Genomic DNA, 20,580 nt, shown 5'->3' with positions numbered 1-20,580 from the left:
GATGAGCATGTTTGTGTAGCATGTAAAGTACACTAGGTCAGCTCTGAGAGGTAGTGGCTTCTAACTACCGTGCTGAAGCACTAAGTCAATATAAGAATTTATATTTTCAATCATTTATCAATGTCTAACTATGTCTAGCAATATCTAACTATTTGCTTCACTTAATTATGATATTTCGTCATTGAAGTCAAAGGAGTTATCTTCCCGGGCACACCAATTCTTTACTTAAACAATAAGGAAGACATGGTTTATTTAATTAAGAACAGCTAAGAGGCATTGTTACGCACAGTTAATTCTTACACTAATTAATGTTCTTAAAACATAATTAAACAAAATGGTTGGTAAGCAACACTAAAAAACCCATATTTAGAGAAACTCTTAGACAGACTCATACGTATATATTTACCAGGGTTTGTTTCATTTTATTATTTTTTTTACAGCAGCTTCAAACATGACTGAGTAAATTAAAAATGTGGGATGGAGTACCTGCTCCATTGACTGGGTTTACTCTGCACACTACGATTAATTCCCTTACCTTTTCTCTGCTGCACAGTGACATGGGACAGTCTGAACATGGTGAGGAACCGCTTCTTATCCTCCAGCTCCGGTGCTCGGTCCATCTCCTCAGGGGTGAAGCGTGTGCTGAGTTGAGGGGGAGGAGGAGGAGGAGGAGTGCGTTTTGATTGCAAGGCAGGTGGTGAGGGGCTGCGCTCCCTGAGCATCCTCCTCCTCTTCCTTCTCTTCTGATGCACCAGCTCATCCCGCCGGCCCACCGTGGTCAGGCCAAACACTCCCAGAAAGTCCAATTTCTGTGCAGAGAGGCAAAGAAAAATGTTTTATCATGAGTGCCTGTGTGTGCTTCCATCACGGAGAGCACAGAAAATGTATATGTGTTGGCAGGTGTTTTACCTCTGTGGAGTCATCCAGTTTGAGTGGGGGCTGCTCTGATACTCTCCTGAGATGAGCTCTCACCTCCTCCTCATCACTCTCATCGTATGAGTCATCCAGCTCATAGTAGTAACCTGCAGAAACACAGAGGTCACTACTGATACCCCACTTTTAAATTCTCTAAAAAAAGGTGGCTTGTTACATAAAACAAGATATGGTCCATGATTTTCCAGGCATGTGAGAGTGCAGGTTATCAGGTGTAAGAGTATGGCTGTGGTGAGTACCTTTCTCTCTGGCCTCCCTTCTCCTCTTCTCCTCCAGGTCCAGCTTGCTAACAGGCCTTCGGTGTTGTTGTAGGTACTCATCGTAGATCAGCATCGTGTCCGGGCCCATCCCCAGTGTAGCTACCTGTCCCATCCCTGGTCCAGAAATAATTCCTAGCCCCTGTCCATGTCTACTGTGCCCTGGGTGTCCATGGAGGCTTTTTATTCCTGCATTGCTTTTCACGGCTCCCTCCAGTTCATACTGGCTGGACAGGGACAGTGATGACCTCTGCTGGCTGAAGAAGGACTGGGTGGATTTCTCCAGATCAGCGAGGAATGTGCTGGGCTCAGTCAGGCCTGGAGGACCTCTCAGTGGGGGATACTTTTCCATTGCTCCCCCATCTCTCCTTCGGGCTCCATCCTCATATTTGGAGGGCCCAGGGGGCAGCCGACTGAGCTCATAGTGTCCCATCCCTGAGGGCTCGTGGTTACGTCTGGAATCTGAGGCTGTTTCTATAAGAGAGGCAGGGTTCCACAGGGTGGTGGGTGGTGGAGGGTGGTGTTCACGTGGTGGCTGGGGAGGTTTGGGGGAGATGAGGGGTGGAGGGGCACCTAAGTGAGGGTGGAGGTCCCGGCTTCCTGGTTCATGGTGATTCGTTATGGATCTGCAGAGATACAATTGAAGAGGGATTGTGCATATCTGTTAGACATACAATCTAATGCCCATATCTCTTCTGAAAGTGAGAAATAGTGTTTCCCAATCACACATGCTATGCAGAGACACACAAAAGTGCTCATATGCCTTGTCTATTTCCTGTCATCCCTGTCAGTATGTCTGTGGGTTTGTGTGTCTGTGCAAGGCAGTGTTATCAAGCCCAGACAGAGTAGCCCAAAGCAGAGTGAGGATGTGGCCAAGGCACACACTGTCCTCCAGAAATACCCGCCTGTTTTTGATCTGTTAGGCCCTTGAAGTGTGGCATGCATGCACACACACACACACACACACACACACACACACACACACACAGTTCAGAGAGCAATCTACGAAGGAAGAGGCCAGGAGAAATGTTTTCCTGACAAGCAGGCAGAGAAGTAAAGTAGTGACACACGAAGGGTAAGGAGAACGATAGATTGTTTGAAAGGAAATAACATTCAATGGTATAAGACAGAGAAGAGGGATATATATGTAAAGCGAGAACAAGGATGAAAAGGGGGACTTGAAAAGGAGAAAAGGTACGGTGGTGGAAAAGAAACAGAAAAACTGAGGAGGAATGAAAGGCAGATGGTGGATGGATACTGTCTGGAGCATCTTTCCAGATTAAACCTGGCAGTAGTGTCGCTGCATGACCAGTCAAATTATCTTTGCCTCCTGTTTGTGTTTGCATTTCTGTGTGTGAGTGAGTAAATGTGTGTGTTATCCACAATCTGCAGCCTGTGAGCTGTGATTCTGCGATTATACCGTAGGGCTACTGATATCAGACGTGTCCGTGTGTCTCTCCTGTCCTCGCAGTTCAGCATTAACCACAACCTCACTTCTGAATCCCACACAACAACACAAACATAGGCACAGTAACAAAGGAGGGTAAGTAGGGGGCTTACACTGTGCAAGGTTGAGAGGATTAGCTGAGCATTAGCCTTTGTGTATCTTAGCCATCCCACTCGCTGCCTGTTTGAAACCCCTACCCACTTCTCCTGGAACAGCAGTCAACAGGACCCTACATCAACACCTAAACATAGCTGCATGTTTTCCTACATGTCAGGCCTAGAAGGTAGCACGGACAGAAATAGAGTAGATGTGATGCTTCTGACACGGTTTTTCTTTTTTTTTTTTTTTTTTTCAAGCCCTGCCTGAAAACAAACTTCTGAAGCCTGCCAGCTTCTGAGGCTTCAAAACACAGGCACAACTGTCCCTACCAGGCTAGCAGAGACACACAGCAAAACACCCCAACATTAATATGTGCACTGAAATCATGCATTTTGGTGTCACAGAGTTATGTGGAAGTTAATATTTCCATGGCATGTGGTTAAAAAAAAATCTAAGCAGGTTGAAGATGTGCACATTTCCGTCTGTCCTGCTGGACTACAACTCGCTTAGCCTTGTGAGTGTTGTCTCACCTGTGCGAGTCTGTCCTGTGGTCTGGTGCGTCAGCTGGCCGGCCCAAGTCCAAGTGCTGCTCCAGAACCTGCTGACGGAATTCAGACACCTGGTACTGACGATCCTCTTTCTCCTGTCGCAGCTTGCGTTGCCGTGCCAACCACCTCTCCTCCTCATTGTTCCTCTGAGCAATCATTGAGGCCGAGAGCCCCGTCCCCACTGCGCTGGGGCCCATGTAGAGACCGTGGCCTGAGATCAACCCAGGGACAGGATGATGCGATTGAACCATTGAAGAGTGTAGTCCTGGCGGGACTGGTTTGGGAGCTGGAAGGGCGGGCTCTTTGGTTTTATCTGCAAAGAAAACATTTTGGTTTTAAGGCTACAACTAATTATTATTTTCATTTGATATTCATCAGTTAATCACTATATAAAATGTATAAAAAGAAAGTGTGACATTGCTTCTTACTATCATAGGAGACTTTCCACGTTTTAGATAATGGAACCAGTGACTTTGTAAGTGAACAGGTTAAAATATGAGTAATTGATTATCACCAATTATTGCAGATTCATTCTCTTTCAATCAACTCGTCAATTAATCAACTAAGTGTTTCGGCTCTAGTTGATTCAAAGTGTTTGTAGGGATGAGTGTTAACAAGCAGTATAACTATAGCTTATAGAAGCTAAGGGGGAAGCAGACACATACCAGCCCGATTAGGGGTGAGTCTCTCAGGCTTGGTTCGGTCCTCCTGCCCCCTTATGGCATGGAGCTCAGCCAGGTAGTGGCTCTCCATGGCCTTGGATGCCTGTAGCTCCTTCTCCCTCAGCGCTCTCTCCTTCTGCCTCTCCAACTCCTTCTCTCTTTCTCTCTCCTTCTCCCGTTCCCTCTCGCGCTCCCTTTCTCGTTCACGCTCTCTCTCCCTCTCCAGCTCTTTTTCGCGCTCTCTCTCCCTCTCTCGTTCTCTCTCCCGCTCTTTCTCTCTCTCTGCCTCACGCTCTCTCTCTTTCTCGCGCTCGCGTTCTCGTTCGCGCTCCCTCTCTCTCTGCCGCAGCTCATCCTCCAGCTGAAGCCTAAAAAGCACAGTGGACAGGGAAATAGAAGCAGAAAGAAGATGGACGTTAAATTAGAAATGACAATTGACAACCACAGCTAATATCTATACATGGTCTTGTATTTGTGAGTTAAAGGGCCTTTACCTCTCAGACTGCAGTGCTGACAGTGAAGGGTGTGTGAAATCTCCAGGGTAACGGACCCCTGGTAGGTGCATGTGAACAGCAGAGGGATGGATGGGGGGTAAAGCTCCCCCTGTTGGCAGCGGATAGAAAGGTGACCTCAAAGCAGAGAGGCAGAATGGGTCATCCATCCTGGGAGATAAGGATTGAAATAAAAAAAAAAAAAAAAAAAACAGAAAAGAGAGAAAGCCAGGGAGTCAGTCTCCTCGTGTGACAGTGCAGCATTCACTTTCATTAACCTGTGTGCCTCCATCTCCCAAAGAAGCAACATCACAGGGTCTTCCATCTTTCAAGAAAGCAGCAGTGTCTGTCAGCTAACCTCAATCACCACACAGCAGCAAGCAAGAGACTGTGCTGTTGTGTTGATGCACAACTGTGTGTTTGTGTGTGTGTGTGTGTGTGTGTGTGTGTGTGTGTGTGTGTGTGTGTGTGTGTGTGTGTGTGTGTGTGTGTGTGTGTGTGTGTGTGTGTGTGACATCCACTGCTCATCCCCTCATTAAATCCATTACAGCACAGTGTGTGATGGGTGCTGCAGTCCTCTGATCTTGCTGGGTTGACAGACCAGGGGCACGCAGACTGTGTGATAGCCCAAAGCAAGCAGGGCTTTTTTTTTTTTAACACAAATACACCAACACACACACACACGCAGTTAGCATATAATCACACACAGCGTACATTTTTAACAAATATTGCATATAAATTTTCTACTGCTGGTGTTTTCTGTATGATATATTTATTTCTATATGATTTCTATGATGTTGCTCCTATAAAAAAAACACCAAATACCTAAAACAAAACCTTGTTTTCCTTATGAAAGAATCCACAAATGACAGTGGTGAGGAGGATACATCTTATTTGAGATGTATAAAGATTTCAGGGATTATTTTATGGTGATTTCTCAAATAGCATGTGTGTACAAGCTCCAGGCATATAAAGCTAGGTGGCAAAAGGGAAGGAAAAATGGTCTTTCTCATCACATCCAATATGATACACTGCTGTTCTGTGTTGCAAAGAGGAAGCCCAATTCTCAGTGTTGTTTGAACTGATACTCTCTGACCTTTGTTTTTTTTTTTCCTGCCATGCTGATACCCCGCAGTTAAAAAAATATACAAATAAAGAACAGCAACAAAATACTTTACCTCTGGGAACACAAATTCAAGGTCAGCTATACTCGAATGCATTTACTGCTGAGTCTAAGCAGTCCAAATACTTAGTTCAGTTATATGCACTGGTTTGCACAATTTGCTCTCGGAGGAAATGGGTGCTAAGTCAACAAAACAAATTAATTGAGAGACCTACCTGTATGGTGTGAAGGAGGGATGGGGCAAGTAGCTGGGGTGATAGTAGGCAGCTGCAGCAGCTGCAGTGGCAGGGTCCAGGCCCAAGGGCAAAGAGGGCATACGGAGGGCATCCTCGGTCGTGGCATAGGGCCGGAAACCACGGAGGTACTCTTCTGGTACAGGACCAGGGGGCACTGCATTAGGCAACTGTCTGGGCAGACTGGAGGTAAGACAAGGGCAGGGACACCACAGAGAAGAGCCATGATTAGTTTGAGTTGTGCAAAACTATCAGTTTTCACCAAGAAACTGTCTAATTTTCGAATTTTTCTCAAAACCATCAACAAGACAAATGCTCGTTGTGGCTGCTCTTTCCAGTGAGTTTAATATACCTATGAATTACTGATGATACACTTATATTAAAGTGTGCAGAAACTTTATTGTAAATTGAATTAAATTGCAAATCCCAATCCCCAAGAAAAAGGCAGAGCAGTGTGTGACTCACTTAAGGGGCTGGAAACGTGAATCCTGCATGACAGCACCGGGGGTGAGACCAAAGGCATAGGGGTTTCCCAGGAGGTGGGCAGGGACTGAGGGGCCACCCTTTTCCTGGGGGAGGGACCCCTCCGCACCCAAACGTTCCCTGCTGGCCCCACGAGGCCCCGAGTCAGCCTGGAGAGAGATGCAGAGAGAGAGTCTTAGTCATTGTTCGTGAGGACCTGTGACCGTCACGGTTGTCGGTGCTCATGGAGCCCATCCTGTGAGGGGGGAGACAGGGGAGAGAATTGGCCTGTTTGTGGTCCTCATTCTCTCTTCCAACCTCAGGCACTTTCATCCACTTTCTCACTCACACACCACAACCCCTGTAAAAATAGATGGATCAACATTTATCTGAGGAAAATGTATGATAAAATGGAGGAAGCAGGCAGAGAGTGGTAAAAAAAACAAACAAAAAAAAAAAACAGCCGTACTGTTTTTCTCTAATTGTGAAGAAGAGATGTCATCTTTATGATCGATGAGGATGTGGTAATGGTAGATGTACAACAGCAGTACTTCTAGGGAGATGATGACTTCGATCTTGGCTTAGTGTGTGTGTGTGTGTGCGTGTGTGCGGGTGTGTGTGTGTCCGCACAGGGAAGACAACAAAGTCCAAAAAGCAACATCCCTCTATCTCTGTTTCTCTGTCTTCCTTTTTCTCTTTCACCTCCCTCTCTCCCTTTGGCAGCAAGCCTGGTCTCACTTCTCCAATCCCACAACAAAACATACACACACCCAGACACACTCAGCAGGCACACACACCGTTTCAGAGGTACAAAGACATCCTGCTGTGGGAGTGGGAGTAAATTTTCTGAAGCTTTGGTTTCCCTCTGCCTACAAATGCAATGGCGGAACTGGGAGACTTACAACCCATGTAAGTCCAACAAGGAAATTGTTTATAGTGGGATATACAGTTGAGGAAGATTTTCACTGGAATGGTCAAACAGACATCTCAGGCATAATGCGACTTGAAGTTGAAGTTGGCAAGTGCACAACTAGAAACAGTAGGAATAGAAATAAGGTAGAAGGGAAAGGTTGAGATGAAGTGATAAAGACGATGAGAGAGGGGAGACGGCACTTCTTGCCCCATTGAATTAACCTCTGGGATTAGAGAGAGACCTTACGGCAGCACTGTCCTCTCTCTCACTACCGCCTCTGATAAAACAAATCCTATTTAGTGAGCCATTACCTCCACATCCTCCTCTGCAGCCACTGACCCAGACTGACACTGATGCGCTAACATCCAATCTTAAATGCCTCTAATGTTTAGAGTCCCCACACCCCTCCTTTGTTTCTTAGACCTCCCACTTTTCAGTAGTTTGCTCCTTGTTGTTTGTTGCGCTTCACTAAACAGTAAGTTTATTCCCTCAAACCTCCCATCCCCATCCCCACTCCATCCCCATCCTTTCAGAGCTTTATGTGCACAGCGAAAAGGTGGATGTTCCCTCCCAATCATTAGCCAAGGGGAAAAGAGGTTCATATATGCCAAAAGAAGTCAGTATCAAACAGCACCATGCAAACCACAAAATGCCGGGCTCTCTGTTTACTCTTTGGTGCTGGGTGGCTGTCTGGAAGTGTGACTGTTAGCAAAAGCCCTTGTGATTGTGGCAGGCAAATATACAAGCATTTATTCAAATCACTGATCTTGAAACACATGGACTTGCACACGTAGTCACGCACACATGTACTGTGGTGTGTATTTCTCCCATCCTCCTCCCCCTCCTGAGATGTGCTGTTGCAGGTACTGGTGAGGCACGCTGGTGAAGAGAAGCTGTTTTCTATCATATTGTCTGTCAGTTAATCAATTGCTACAATCACACCAATGGCAGCTTTGATAACCAAGTGGTAAGTGTTAAGCAAAGCTGTCATCGTTGTTTGACTAAAATAACTGATGCTACAAGTCCATGTATTTATTTATTCATTCATATTCATGTTTGTTGTGTTGTGTGAAGAGAAGGCAGCACCCTGTTAAACTAAGCTCAAGTAACACATTTGCCTCAGTCTGTGCCCCCACTTAACCCTTAAAACTGATCAAGCTGCCACAACAGAAAACAACCGTATGAAGAAAATTGTTTCTGCAGGTAAAACGAACGAGACTTCGCTGACCACTTTTAATTTACATCAAAACATGAGAATTACTTAGAAAAAAAAGATCACCAAATATCTGCTATAATTTACTTGAATGCTGTTGAATGCTGGAATCTGGTATTTATGTGGTTAACAGTAGTTGGTATGAATCAAATGTGGTTGAACCTGTGTTTAATATCCTGTTTGTGCGTGACAAGGCCATGGTTTCATAATCATGGCAATGACTCAATAACTGTCAATTTGTGCGATTCCCAAACAGATTACCACAAAATTGAATCAACTGTTCCTTGCCACCAAATTTCACAGAAATCCCATCATAAGAGGATGGAGCAAAGATGCTTGTAAAACAACAAAGCATGGTGGGGCTGTGGCAAATTTTGCTATTGACTGGCTTCTGCTTCCTGTTTTTACAATTAATACTGTCACAGAAAGCCAGCAAATCCCCTCTATTGAAGTTGATCAACAAAAGGACAACGGGTACATATAGCTCCCATGTTGTGTGCACATAGTTTTTTGTCCCTGTTTGTGGATGTCTATGCATGGATGTGTGGATGCAGGCTTATAGAAAAACATGCACAGGTGTGGGTGTAACAGGTCAGAACCTTGAAAAAGCACACATGCCACAAAGACAGAACCTTTCATTCCCATTAGAGAGGCATCTTAGTCACTCAGGCACCTACACATCCAACCAGCCATCCCATTTTGACCTTTCACCCTGCCAACAAACACAACCTTTTATTCTCAAACACACACTATTCACTAGCAGCCAGCCATATACACACTATAGAGCACAAATACAAGCACTCAGGCTCAAAGACACATCCATTAACAGCCATCTTCCCCTGTGTGAGCCAGGCCCCTGTAACCCCCAGTGAGGCTGGGAGACCCCGCGCATTGTAGAGCTCTCGTTTACGCCTCTCAGATGGAGCCATGAATCCAAATTGCCAATTAAAAAGCAATTACAGGCAGCAGCGGGAGCAGACTCCTGCAGTCATTAAAGCAAAATGCCAACGCACCAAGCCCTCCCTCCTTCACTGCCTTGTCCCCCCCCCCTTGAAAGACAGACTCATATCTCAGCAAAAGAGACACTAATCAACCCTTCTAACACACACAAAGCAGGATACACACATGTACACACAGCAACAGACAAGCTTTTTTGTACGCTTTACAGGGGATCCACAGAACAAATGGCTGCCTCTGAATGTAACTATTTTCTCAGTATTTCTAGTGCCTCTGTCAGACTCTCCTTTTGTCTTAAAATCTTAATTTCTGGCTGTTTGTGTCCACTGGTCTCTGTTCCTCCCACTTTTTTTTTGCCACAACACAATTCCTGTCCCAAGGAAAACTACAGGATGTCAGAGAGCAGCACACAGGTACCTTATCTAAAATAAATTTTGGCATAAAAATTGAACAACAATAGTAGACATAGAAGGTAAGAGAAGATGACATGGATGAAGGGCAAAGGGGCAAGGTAAAAGTGCCCATCTTCCCTAATGCATTATTTATGTACAGCAATTAGCGACGTTAGCAAAGCTCCAGACAGTGTCATCTTTGTTTAAGAGGAACATTTTGATGGCAGATAAGTATGTATGTCTTTTACAGCCCCATGGCTCTTTGTTACCGCAGAGTTATATGTGCTCACTCATGCAGCACCACGGAAATAGAGGAGATGCTATGACGCTAGCTTCCATGACACATCCCCTGCTGTCCCCCCAATCTCTACCCCCTCCATCCCAACCTCTTGTCCACATCACCTTCCTTAACCTCCTCATTCTTCGGCTGGGTGGCCCCGAGCTGCTGGAGGCACCACAAACCCAGTGACATGACCTTTTCAGTTTGAGCTTGACCTCTTACACACACACGCACACACACACACACACACACACGCACACACGCACACACGCACACACACACTGACACACACACACACACTGTGCAAATGCGCACAAACACATAAACACAAACATACACATGGGATTAGCTACAATTAATGAGGAAGGAAGCGACAGGAGTTTCCGTCCCTTCATTCCTTCTGCTGCTCTTTGAAACTTACTATGTTTAAGGAATGGCAAAAAGGTTGATATCAATGGGAGAGCTCCCTTGTCTCTCCAGCACCTCACAGTTCTGCTTGACCCTTGAACTATGGAGGGTCATTTTGTAATGGGTGACAATAGCCTGAATGCTACCACACATTGCTGGCTAGCTGACCTCCTCACTCACCCTTTGCTATCCCCCTTCTCTCTGTCTCCGGGGAACCGTCAAAGTGTCTCACTGAGTTTCTGCATGTTGCAGAGTGCTGTTCATAACCATGTGGTTGGCCTCGACCATTACCCCTGAGCTGAGATAAGAAGGCTTAAAGCAAGGCCATAATCCATAATCCACTCCTTATCAAAGCAAGCAGCTCTCCCTCTCTCTCCCACTACGTAACAGAGAGTGGGTGTCGGGGTGATGCAGTGGAGGATGCACTTGACTGCTTGAGTGAAGAGGGTGAGGCTGGAGATGGTGGGGGGTGGGGTGGGGGGGTAAGGAGGCTAAAGGCTGGGGACTTGGGGGCGGGAGGGTTGTCCAAGGGCAAGAGGGCTAAGTAGGAGGGGGGCTGGAGGGGCACAGATGTTAGCTGCCGTTGAGGCTGTCACCTCGACGTCCCACTGGCAGCTGGCATTGTTTAACGCATTGAGCCATGGGGGGGTGGGGGGTGAGGGGTTTGGGGGAAGCATACATTCATAGACCCGCTATGTCACTTGTACATATGTCAAGTGCGTAATGCCTTACTATTGGTTAGAAGCCAGCTACAAAATCCATTAATCCCTCGAGAGCCTGTCTGTGTGCATGTTTGTGCTAGCGGGCAAGCAGAAGAATGGCAACATTTGAATGTTGCTTGAACAACCAGATAAGAGAAAGAAAGGAAAATACAAAGAGAGAAAATACACCAGAACAATCTAAGAGTTCAGAGAGAGCAACTGAAAGAAAAAAAAGGGAAGTAAGAGAGAGGAAGATAACAGGCTAGGTCAGTGTGAGTGGTGTTTGAATGTGGTTTTACCTGGCGTCCCTCGTTCCTCCAGAGGCCGTTGCTAGTCTTTGTTGGAGCAATGGTGACTACAGGTGGAGTGTTTGGCACACTGTGGCCAGCTGGGGGAACCAGGACAGGCCCTGGACCAAGGGGACCCCTCTTGGGTGTACTGACTGGAGAGCTGTGGTTGGTGGCTGGGGAGGACACTGGAGAGGACTCACTGCTGATGGAGGACGCAGCTGGAGAAAGACACAGACAAATAACAATGAAAGAAAGTCGACACGTGTAAAGATGCTATAGTCTGTTTAAGATCTACCAGTAAAAGGAACACTGTGATCCTGTAGCTCCTTCACAAGGGAATAAAAAGGGGTTGCAGAACTATAACAGTAACAAATAACACACACACACACACACACACACACACACACACACACACACACACACACACACACACACACACAGGGCCAGATGGATGGCCCTAGGCTCCTATTATGAAGTGACAGTGATCAGGATGAGCAGCCCTGCAATAGTCACACAGCCTTGACATGCAGGACACACACACACCACAAGAACACACTGCTTGAGAATGAACAGCCATACTGAATGTATATACAGTCAGCAGAGCTTGCAGCCACACAGAACTCCCTCCTCAACACACACACACTCACACACACACACAGCAGGTGGTGAAAAGCTGGCCCAATGAGCTTCTCTGCTGCGCTGTAGCTGTGCCACATTAACAAAGCCCTCCAGGGAAACCCTGTAGCGCAGGGTCACGGTCTGGTCACATGCCTCGCTTTCTACACATCTCGCTTTCTCTCTCATGTTCCAAAGCTCTCATGATATGCTCTCGTTCACATGGGTATATCACTGCAATTTCCTTTTTTCAACCTTACATCTTTACCTCCCCCCATACAGGCTGCACCTTCTCTGCCTCACAACTATGTCCACTGTCTCTTTTTATCCTTCTGTCTTCCCTTCCTTTCTTTATTTTCCCTTTTCGTCTCCCCTGGGTTTTAACCTGTGTCTTGTCTCTATGTTTCCTCTCATTTCTTCTCTCCTTCTCCCAGCCTGCGCCTCTTCTCTTGACAGTACAGTGTGCTGTATGTCTCCTCTGCTCAGAGCGAGCGCAGCATTACACAGTCAAACTGGGTCACAACCCTCTCAATGGGACACACACTTCAGTGCTGCAGCAAGGACAGCAGGAGATGTGTGCTTATGTGTGTGCATGTGCAGGTAGTGTAATTTGGTGCATCAACGTGCTTACATGCAGCCATGAAATAAATAAAGGCAGCTGAAACCTCAGGCCAGTTTCAGGTCTGCTTCCTCTCCAATTATCACCATCAGAACAAAAACCACAGATCTCCACCCAACCGCCATTTCTTCACTGCTTCGGTTTCCATGGCAACATAACCTAACAGACAACGTCCATGTATGTCAGGTGTGGTCAGGATATTGACGATTTTAAACACCTCATTCTGACTAATACTACTAAATAACGGAAAGAATCGATAATGGCAGTGAGGTGACGGTCTGGAGAAAATCTAAAAATCTATGCGTGAGGTGTGAGTGGTGGTAGGAGCAGCAAGGGGAGGGTGGGGGTGGGGGGTGTTGGGGGCAAGAAAAAAATGTGCAGTGGTGATACATGTGAGGTGAGACATGAAAATGAAAGATGATAGGAGATTGGAAGTGATTGGGGAAAAAAACAGCTAGAGTGCAAAAGAGGTGCGTCAGAGGTGAAGCAAGAGATGGAGCGTAGAGGAAAGCTGAGAGATAAGGGGTGCAGATGGGTGAGAGGGTGGTGGGGAAGGGGTGGGGGATACTGGAGGGGGGTGGCGGGGGGGGGGGGGGTTCATATCTTGTCTGCACAATGGCAATTAGTGGCCTAACCCCCCCCCCCCCTCACCTCAGAGAGCCATTACTCTCCCCTGCAAGACTAGGCCAATCAATAGCAGCCCACTCAGCCTGGGGAATGGAGCTACACTTAATACAGCTCTAGTGTCACAGCCTATTCACTCACCACAAACAGACACACACACACACACACGTACAACATGCATACACAAGGATCAGGGAACAAATAAGGCTGAAGGAAGGGTAGCGGTAGAGAGGAGAGGAGGGGCGCTGATCACAGTGATTTTGAACTGCTAAGCAACAGACCCCTACTCCAACTCATTTCTCTCACCCCCTCTCTTCCCATCTCTTCCTCTTCCTCCTCATTTTCCGTGAAGAGGCAGAGCAGACTGGAGGAGACGCAGGGCAGACTAAATAATTAAGAGAGAAGGAAAAGAATCAGTTGAGGGGAAGAGGGAAATAAAAGAGACAAGGGTCGTCTAAAACAGCTTCTTTTTGCAGCAGACAGAATCTGTGTACTGTGTCCTGTACATGTATATCACACAATAACAAAACACAAACAGCTATTATTCCTCTATTGTTCCCTCCTCCTCCTCTCTCACAACACCCCATGCAACCACCACCCACCCACCACCTCCTCATACACCCTAATTCCTTTTCCTACTGTTCTTCAAACACAGTACCTGCCAACCAGACAGAGACCAGACTCAACGCACACTTTTCATAACCGCATTTACAATGCTTACAGCTGGTAAGGGTTTCAGGGTGATGTCTGAGAGAGCGGTGACATGTTTGCATTTGTACATCAATGTATATTTCCCCTTATCTTCCTGTTTAAACCATAAACAGTCATGTGGGCCCATAAGCCTCTTTCCTCTATCAAGCCTCCATCCCTCCTCCAAGATTTCCTCCTGTCCATTTTCATCCCCCTTGCTCCAATTTCCATACCAATCCCCCTCTTGCCCCCTCCCTCATGTCACTGTGCCATCTGATAGGAGAAAAATCATATATGAGGCGTTTGATTGGCACCGAGCTGGTGTCATCTCTGCCCTATGCTCCTCCCCTTCCATCTATACAGAGAGAAGATGGCCACACATGCTGGCCCTGCAGGGAGCTAGAGGAGGCAGGGGAGGAGGAGGAGTGAAGCACAAGCCCTCATCCCCAGAGTCTAAAACAGGCTCATCAGCTTTCAACCTGCACTTCATTAGCTGTACTGATTGTCACTTGCTTGGTGTGTAGGGGTGTGTGTGGTTTGGCGATGGGGTCAGGAGGGGGGTGTAGAGAGAGAGAGAGCGAAAGAGGGAGAGAGAGAGAGGGAAGAACAGAAGAGGCAGAGACAGGAGGAAAGGAAGGGAAAAGAGAGAAAGCGAGTGCTGTCTCAGTCCCAAGCTGTGTGTGATTAATGTGAAGCTCCTTTCTCTATCGCCTCCTCTATTACCAGTCCCACTCTCCCAGACTGCCTCCACACTTGACCGCTCAAGCTAAGCCACACACACGCAAGCACGTACTGGCACTGACACACACACACACACACAGCAGCAGCAACAAACAAACAAACCAAGCTGTGGTCAGAGGCTGTGGCCAAGTATCCCTGCATAGATGGCACCTTTTACTTCAGCCACTGACCCAATCAAAAAGCCAAAAAAGTCACCACAGCTCTTCAGCAGGCTTTTTCATTCAATGGCAGAGCCCAGGAGCTGTAGCAGTGAATCCCACTGGATCACTAAGCCTTGACAGGAACACATCACTACATAAAAATGTTTTAGCATTGCCAAATGGCTGCTACCAATCCTCTGCTACCACCTCCACCACCACCACCTTTGCCAAAACAGCCAAGCACAGCCAGCACCAGCTACGCCAGGCAGAAGGTGCTCTCCTCCACCCCGCCAACACACCCACCCTACCCTACCCCTCCTCTTCAACCCTCCTCCCTCCCAGCATGCATTACAACAACATCAGCACTTAATTAAACAGTCCATTTCACACCTGGTGTGCATAGCAGTGCCCAGCCAACCCTGCATCCATATGCCACCCCACCAGCACACACAAGCACAAGCCTCAACACGTGCACTCTAACAAACAAACACACACACAGACACACACACACACAGCAACCACTGATGCACACAAACACCACACACACCTGCTACTACAGTCTTGGCCATGCACTGACAACACAACACAAAGCCTGTAATCTGCATCACTGAATGGGGGGAGGGGAGACGCACACAGTGTGTGTTGCTGTGCCAGCGAGGGAAAGGAAGACAGTACAAGATGGCGGATGGAAATGAGAGGAGCAAATCTCTGAGCCTTCTGCTGAATGTACAAAGTGTATATTATGCTTAAATGCTGCTTCCCTACTGAACAGAGTCATGAGAGGTGTAAGGTTGTTGTGGGTAGAGAGAGAGAGAGAGAGAGAGAGAGAGAGAGAGAGAGAGAGAGAGAGAGAGAGAGAGAGAGAGAGAGAGAGAGAGAGAGAGAGAGAGAGAGAGAGAGAGAGAAGGGGAAAGCAAATGAGCTTGTTTGTGAGTGTTTCAGGGACAGTCACAGCCTGAAGGGTTTTGCCTTCAAGAAACACACACACACACACACACACACACACACACATAGCACAGTACAGCGAGGCTGTGTGAGCTCCAGGCAGGCTCCAGATGGAGGGGTCAGAGACACACTGCCCCGCTGTCCCAGCATGCTCTGGGCTCCCATAAACAAGGGGAGCCTCCGGCCACACACACACACACACACACACACACACACAAAGAACATGCACACATTCAGATTCACACAAGCTGACAAACACCTCAGGTTTTCACAAATCTACTAATTACTTCCGATTCCTCTTTTTTCCAGCCAATTCACTCCATCTATCTTGTACACCTTTATTCTCCCTCTCTTCATTCTCTCTCCAGGCAGTGTACTACAGTTGGTATGAACGCAGTCATGAAATTCTGGTGGTGTGTATGTGTGTAAGAGTGTATGAGAAGAAGCAACTGAGAGGATTAAACCAGGATCTGCCTAATTAATCAGATATCAGCAGGCCTGCCTTTTTGAGGCAGTGTGTTATCTGCGTCTGTGCGTGGTGTGTGTTTGCTCGCACGTGTGAATGCTATGAGAGTGTACATGGGATGAGAGTGTGTCCTTTACGCTGCTCTGATACTCATTATCCATCACCTCCCCTCTTCAGTGCAGCACTCAGTACACAGAGCTATTCATTATACTCGCCACAGACAAGTGACGATGTATGTGTCTGTGTGTGTATGGGTGTGTGGGTGTGGATATAAACAGCAGCCGTGCTCAGGGTCTTAAATCAGTTCAGCAGCCGGTGGCAGTGATACTAGTACTCAAACCTAACTAATTCCTCTAGGCCTTAGGACACTGAGTCATGGCACCTCATATATACTGCACTACTCACCTCAAAGCATCAACCAGAGGGTGAAAGAGACAGAGAGAAAGAGGGGTTGAGTCAAAGTAGCTAATGAAAGGACAGCAGGCTGCAGCATGCTGAGAAATCATGAGGCTTATACAGTTGCAAAGACAACTGTTTGCATGTGTGGGGGCGTTTGGGTGTGTGTGTTGCCTATAAATACAGGCTCTGCAGACAGAGAGGTGACTGGAGCTCCAGGGGCCTCATGCCTCTCTCCCCACCCCAGAGCCGGCGATCCTAACACGGGCAGAGTGGCCCCTTATTCCTGATGGCTGAGTCACCCACAAATCACTGCCTACACCAGCCAGGCCACACAGTCAGTAGGCCTCAAAAATAACAAAGGGGGTTTTGTGTGCTTTCAATATAAAGGTGGTAGAGCTTTATCAGACATGATCTTGTGTATTATGACAAAGACACAGACAGGAGCTCTCTGCCTCGGTAGTTCATGAATTACAAATAGAACAGAGCACACTCATTCTCACCTCACAATACAAGCACAAGTATTAAAAAACATGACTAAAAGACTACAGTTTTTGTGTTCTCCAGCTGCAACTGATAAAAAGGAGGATAAGCAACAGAAATAAGAGGGACAATTCCAGTGAGAAAAGGTGAGCCTTCAGTATGTTGAAATGAAAAGATGCTGGAAGTGGTTTTTCTTTCGGAGAGAGCGAAGAAGTAATAGGGCTGGCATGCATGGTTGAGGGAATGAAAAGAGATGAAGGGTAGAAGGCTTGAGAGGGGGCTGAGCGGGGTTCTCTCTCTCTCTCTCTCTCTCTCTGTGGGCAATAAATCATTTCCTTGGTTCTGGGTCCCAGGCTGCAGTGGGCTTGGGAACAAGGTGTCCAGGGAAAGACAGGAAGGAGGGGACCATCTGATTTAAGAGCCAGAGCAAGGGTGGACAGCTGGGGTAGCTGGGCCTCTCTGGAGCCAAGGCATATAGCCACACTAACACACATATACACACACACACACACACACACACACACACACACACACACACACACACACACACAGACAAATGTACACACCCTCATTAAACTCCAAAATGAGAATCTTCCTACTGAGACTCCTGTGTAGATTCTGCTCTGTAGGCTTTTAATGTTTATGTATGTGATTAAGAGACACTGGGCTCATACTTGCATGTACATTGGAGGCCAGCTTTGAATTTACCAAACATAATGAGAAATCCTCAAACCTCTCCCTGAGCACCTAGACAAAAACATTCATATACAGTAGATCTTTGAACAAGCAGGTTTCAGCCTTGAAGGGTTGAGCGCAGAATTTCTTACCCAGCACTGTATGAGTCAGTAACCAGTAATTCAACCACCTGATGCTTATTTCATATTCATAAAACCATAGGGCAGAGCTCTGAGCGATGGGAATTCTGTTGCATGTTTCGTGTGTGTATGTGCGTAGACAATGACAAGAAGGAATATATGACAGGAAATTGGTGACCCAACACACATACACAATGACAAGCACACCCAAGCATACATGCACTCACACACAGCACATTAAGTGGGTCAGCTAGAGTGGCTCCTCTTCGTCCCCGCATCTCCAGGGACACCACTAATTCAATCCTGTGTGGATATCACTCCATTGCCATTAGCGCTTCTGCACTCAGCTGCACATACTGGCAATGGAACCTACATGTATTCACACACTATATGACAGCCACACACACACACACACACACACACACACACACACACACAGAAGACCAAATTTATGACCAGGTACAGAACACCTAGTCCATCAGATTTACAGGTAAGGGTCAGTGTGGTTGGATGTAAAAAGACATAGAGCTCTTATTATTGTAGGATTATGGTTTGATATTATCACAATATGTATAAGATTTCAATAAGAGTTTCCAGTCAGACATTAGGACTAAAAATAATGAGGAGAATATAAAAACAAACTGCCAACCATAATGTGTAAATTAAGTTTTTAACCTTTCTAGAAAATTTTCAGTTAAAATAAACCTTAATTCCATTACGCGATGAACATAAACAGTAAAAGCCACAAAGAGACATGTACACATTTGCACAACCAGTATACATCTGTCTATTAATTCCAACTAGACAAGTTTGCAAACAGGAATATTTAACCATCAACATCCAGATCACTTAAACCGGACAACTTCTTTTTGTGTACATTTTGTGATGAATGTCTGCAAAGTAGTACAATGCAGAATGCCGAAAGCTGCTATCATACTTTCAGTGGCGAAAAGGCCATTCTTAACATAGTTTAGACCAGAGCTGAAATCAAAAACTCTACTGCGCATATTAGCAAATTCTTGTGTCACATCCCTACACGCTGTGTGACTTTACCTCGAGGTTCTTCGGCCTGTTTTGCCAGTTTACGGAGGGCTGCAGCGAATCCAGAGTGGGCAGACTGGGTCGCCGGGCTTCCATTGGCTACAATAGAACCGTTGAGGGGTGACGGAGTGAGGGGGCTGACCGTCGCCGTGGTACGGGTCGCCGTGGAGATCATTCCTAACGATGGTGACTTTGGCTCATGGCTCATGCCTACAAAATGGACAAAGTGGAAAAGAATGGGAAAGGTTTAATATCCAATACTGCCCTCGGGCCTATACAGACACATGTATTCATGGAGGGAAAAACGCAGACAAATTTTATATATTTATAAATATGTAACAGAGTAAGGCTTAGCTGTTTCCTTTGATGCAGAGATACTCAGGAAAGAGTATAGTGCTGGGTATCTGTTTGTGACAGCTGGGGTGGATGGGTATTGGTGGTGTGAGGGGCCGGGGGGCTTTGGTTGTATGGCTTAGGGTCAGAGGTGAGAGGTTAGGAGGGCGGGTCACCCTTCCCTTGCTCAAAGAGCTCCAGTCTGGCTGTGTGTCTGCCAGAGGTCCATGGTCACTGAGTTTACATAACGCCTCTACTGAGCATGCTCCCACACTGCCAGGTTGACTATATTTTTTATTGTGAGTATCATATGCTGCATGTTATCGCCATTTAAGCATCGAGTGCTTAAATGGCACTGAAATGGCCCCCCATCCCCTACCCCCCGCCCTTTTAAAATGTGATAAATTAGTAACTCATACCAACTATTTCTGATTTTTGACAGTGGCATTTATTAAATGAATTCTTGATTTTTTTTAATAAATTGGAGACTCGGAGAGAATAAAAAAAGATTGCACAAACTTTCAGCTCAACAAATTAACAGTGACTGTCACATTTTAAAGCGAAAGCTACAGTGAAAAGGACGATTTTTTTGTGTCATGTCTCTTTCAAGTTTCAGATTTGTAAAAGCTCTATGGTGGTTGGAGGGGGAGAAAGGGTGAGGAGGGTTGAGGCGGCTGTCCCTTTCCTTCCTGTGTATGTGTGTGTGGTGTGGGTGTGTGTGCATATGTGTTGAAAGGTGACACCGTGTTGACAGCCCCTCGGCCAGTGGAATCCCTAAACGCCAGAACGGTGTGTGATAGCCCTATGAGCTCCGGCAAAACACAGATGAAGAAACACAGACACAGACACAGACACACACACACACACACACACACAAGCATTGAGAGTGGGTCAGAACACAGCATAAGTTCAGACTAGTGTAGTGTGTGTGTGTGTGTGTGTGTGTGTGTGTGTGTGTGTGTGTGTGTGTGTCACAGGTATTAACCATGACGCCAAAACAAACACACTGGGGTTTGTTCAGATTCCCCCTTAAATCAGCATTCAAAGTAAAGAGCCAGGTAGCACGACAACTTCAAAGACAAAGATATACTCACTGAAATGAAAGCTGCTTTCTAACAGTATATCAACAGCACAATTAGATAAGTAGGAGTTATATCTGGGTTTACCCAAGAGTCTGAGAGGGCTATAAAAAGATCACGTTCCCTCCTGAGAAGAGAGCAGAGGCACAGCACCCCGTGTGTGTGTGTGTGTGTGTCTGAGTGG

General features: G+C 46.5%; 1 protein-coding gene across 5 annotated transcripts in view; it reads right to left on the bottom strand.

The window, feature by feature from the left end:
• The window catches only part of gse1b (Gse1 coiled-coil protein b), a 165,921-nt gene that overhangs the window by 5,801 nt on the left and 139,540 nt on the right, over nucleotides 1-20,580 (bottom strand). For all 5 annotated transcript variants that reach the window (XM_071488246.1, XM_071488247.1, XM_071488249.1 and 2 more), the window contains 10 exons: nucleotides 18,997-19,194; nucleotides 11,419-11,627; nucleotides 6,259-6,425; nucleotides 5,776-5,976; nucleotides 4,441-4,608; nucleotides 3,950-4,314; nucleotides 3,267-3,597; nucleotides 1,173-1,816; nucleotides 910-1,022; nucleotides 536-809 (listed from right to left, as the gene is read on the bottom strand). In XM_071488246.1, coding sequence (XP_071344347.1) covers nucleotides 536-809; nucleotides 910-1,022; nucleotides 1,173-1,816; nucleotides 3,267-3,597; nucleotides 3,950-4,314; nucleotides 4,441-4,608; nucleotides 5,776-5,976; nucleotides 6,259-6,425; nucleotides 11,419-11,627; nucleotides 18,997-19,194 — 2,670 coding nt within the window. The remainder of the gene's footprint in view (nucleotides 1-535; nucleotides 810-909; nucleotides 1,023-1,172; nucleotides 1,817-3,266; nucleotides 3,598-3,949; nucleotides 4,315-4,440; nucleotides 4,609-5,775; nucleotides 5,977-6,258; nucleotides 6,426-11,418; nucleotides 11,628-18,996; nucleotides 19,195-20,580) is intronic.

Source organism: Trachinotus anak, unplaced genomic scaffold (genome assembly GCF_046630095.1).
Source record: "Trachinotus anak isolate AG129_WGS33_773 ecotype Australia unplaced genomic scaffold, CSIRO_AGI_Tana_v1 ptg000011l, whole genome shotgun sequence".
NCBI classification, from domain to species: Eukaryota; Metazoa; Chordata; class Actinopteri; order Carangiformes; family Carangidae; genus Trachinotus; species Trachinotus anak.
The sequence above is the reverse complement of the archived record's forward strand: the minus strand, read 5'-3'. Positions and strand labels throughout refer to the sequence as shown.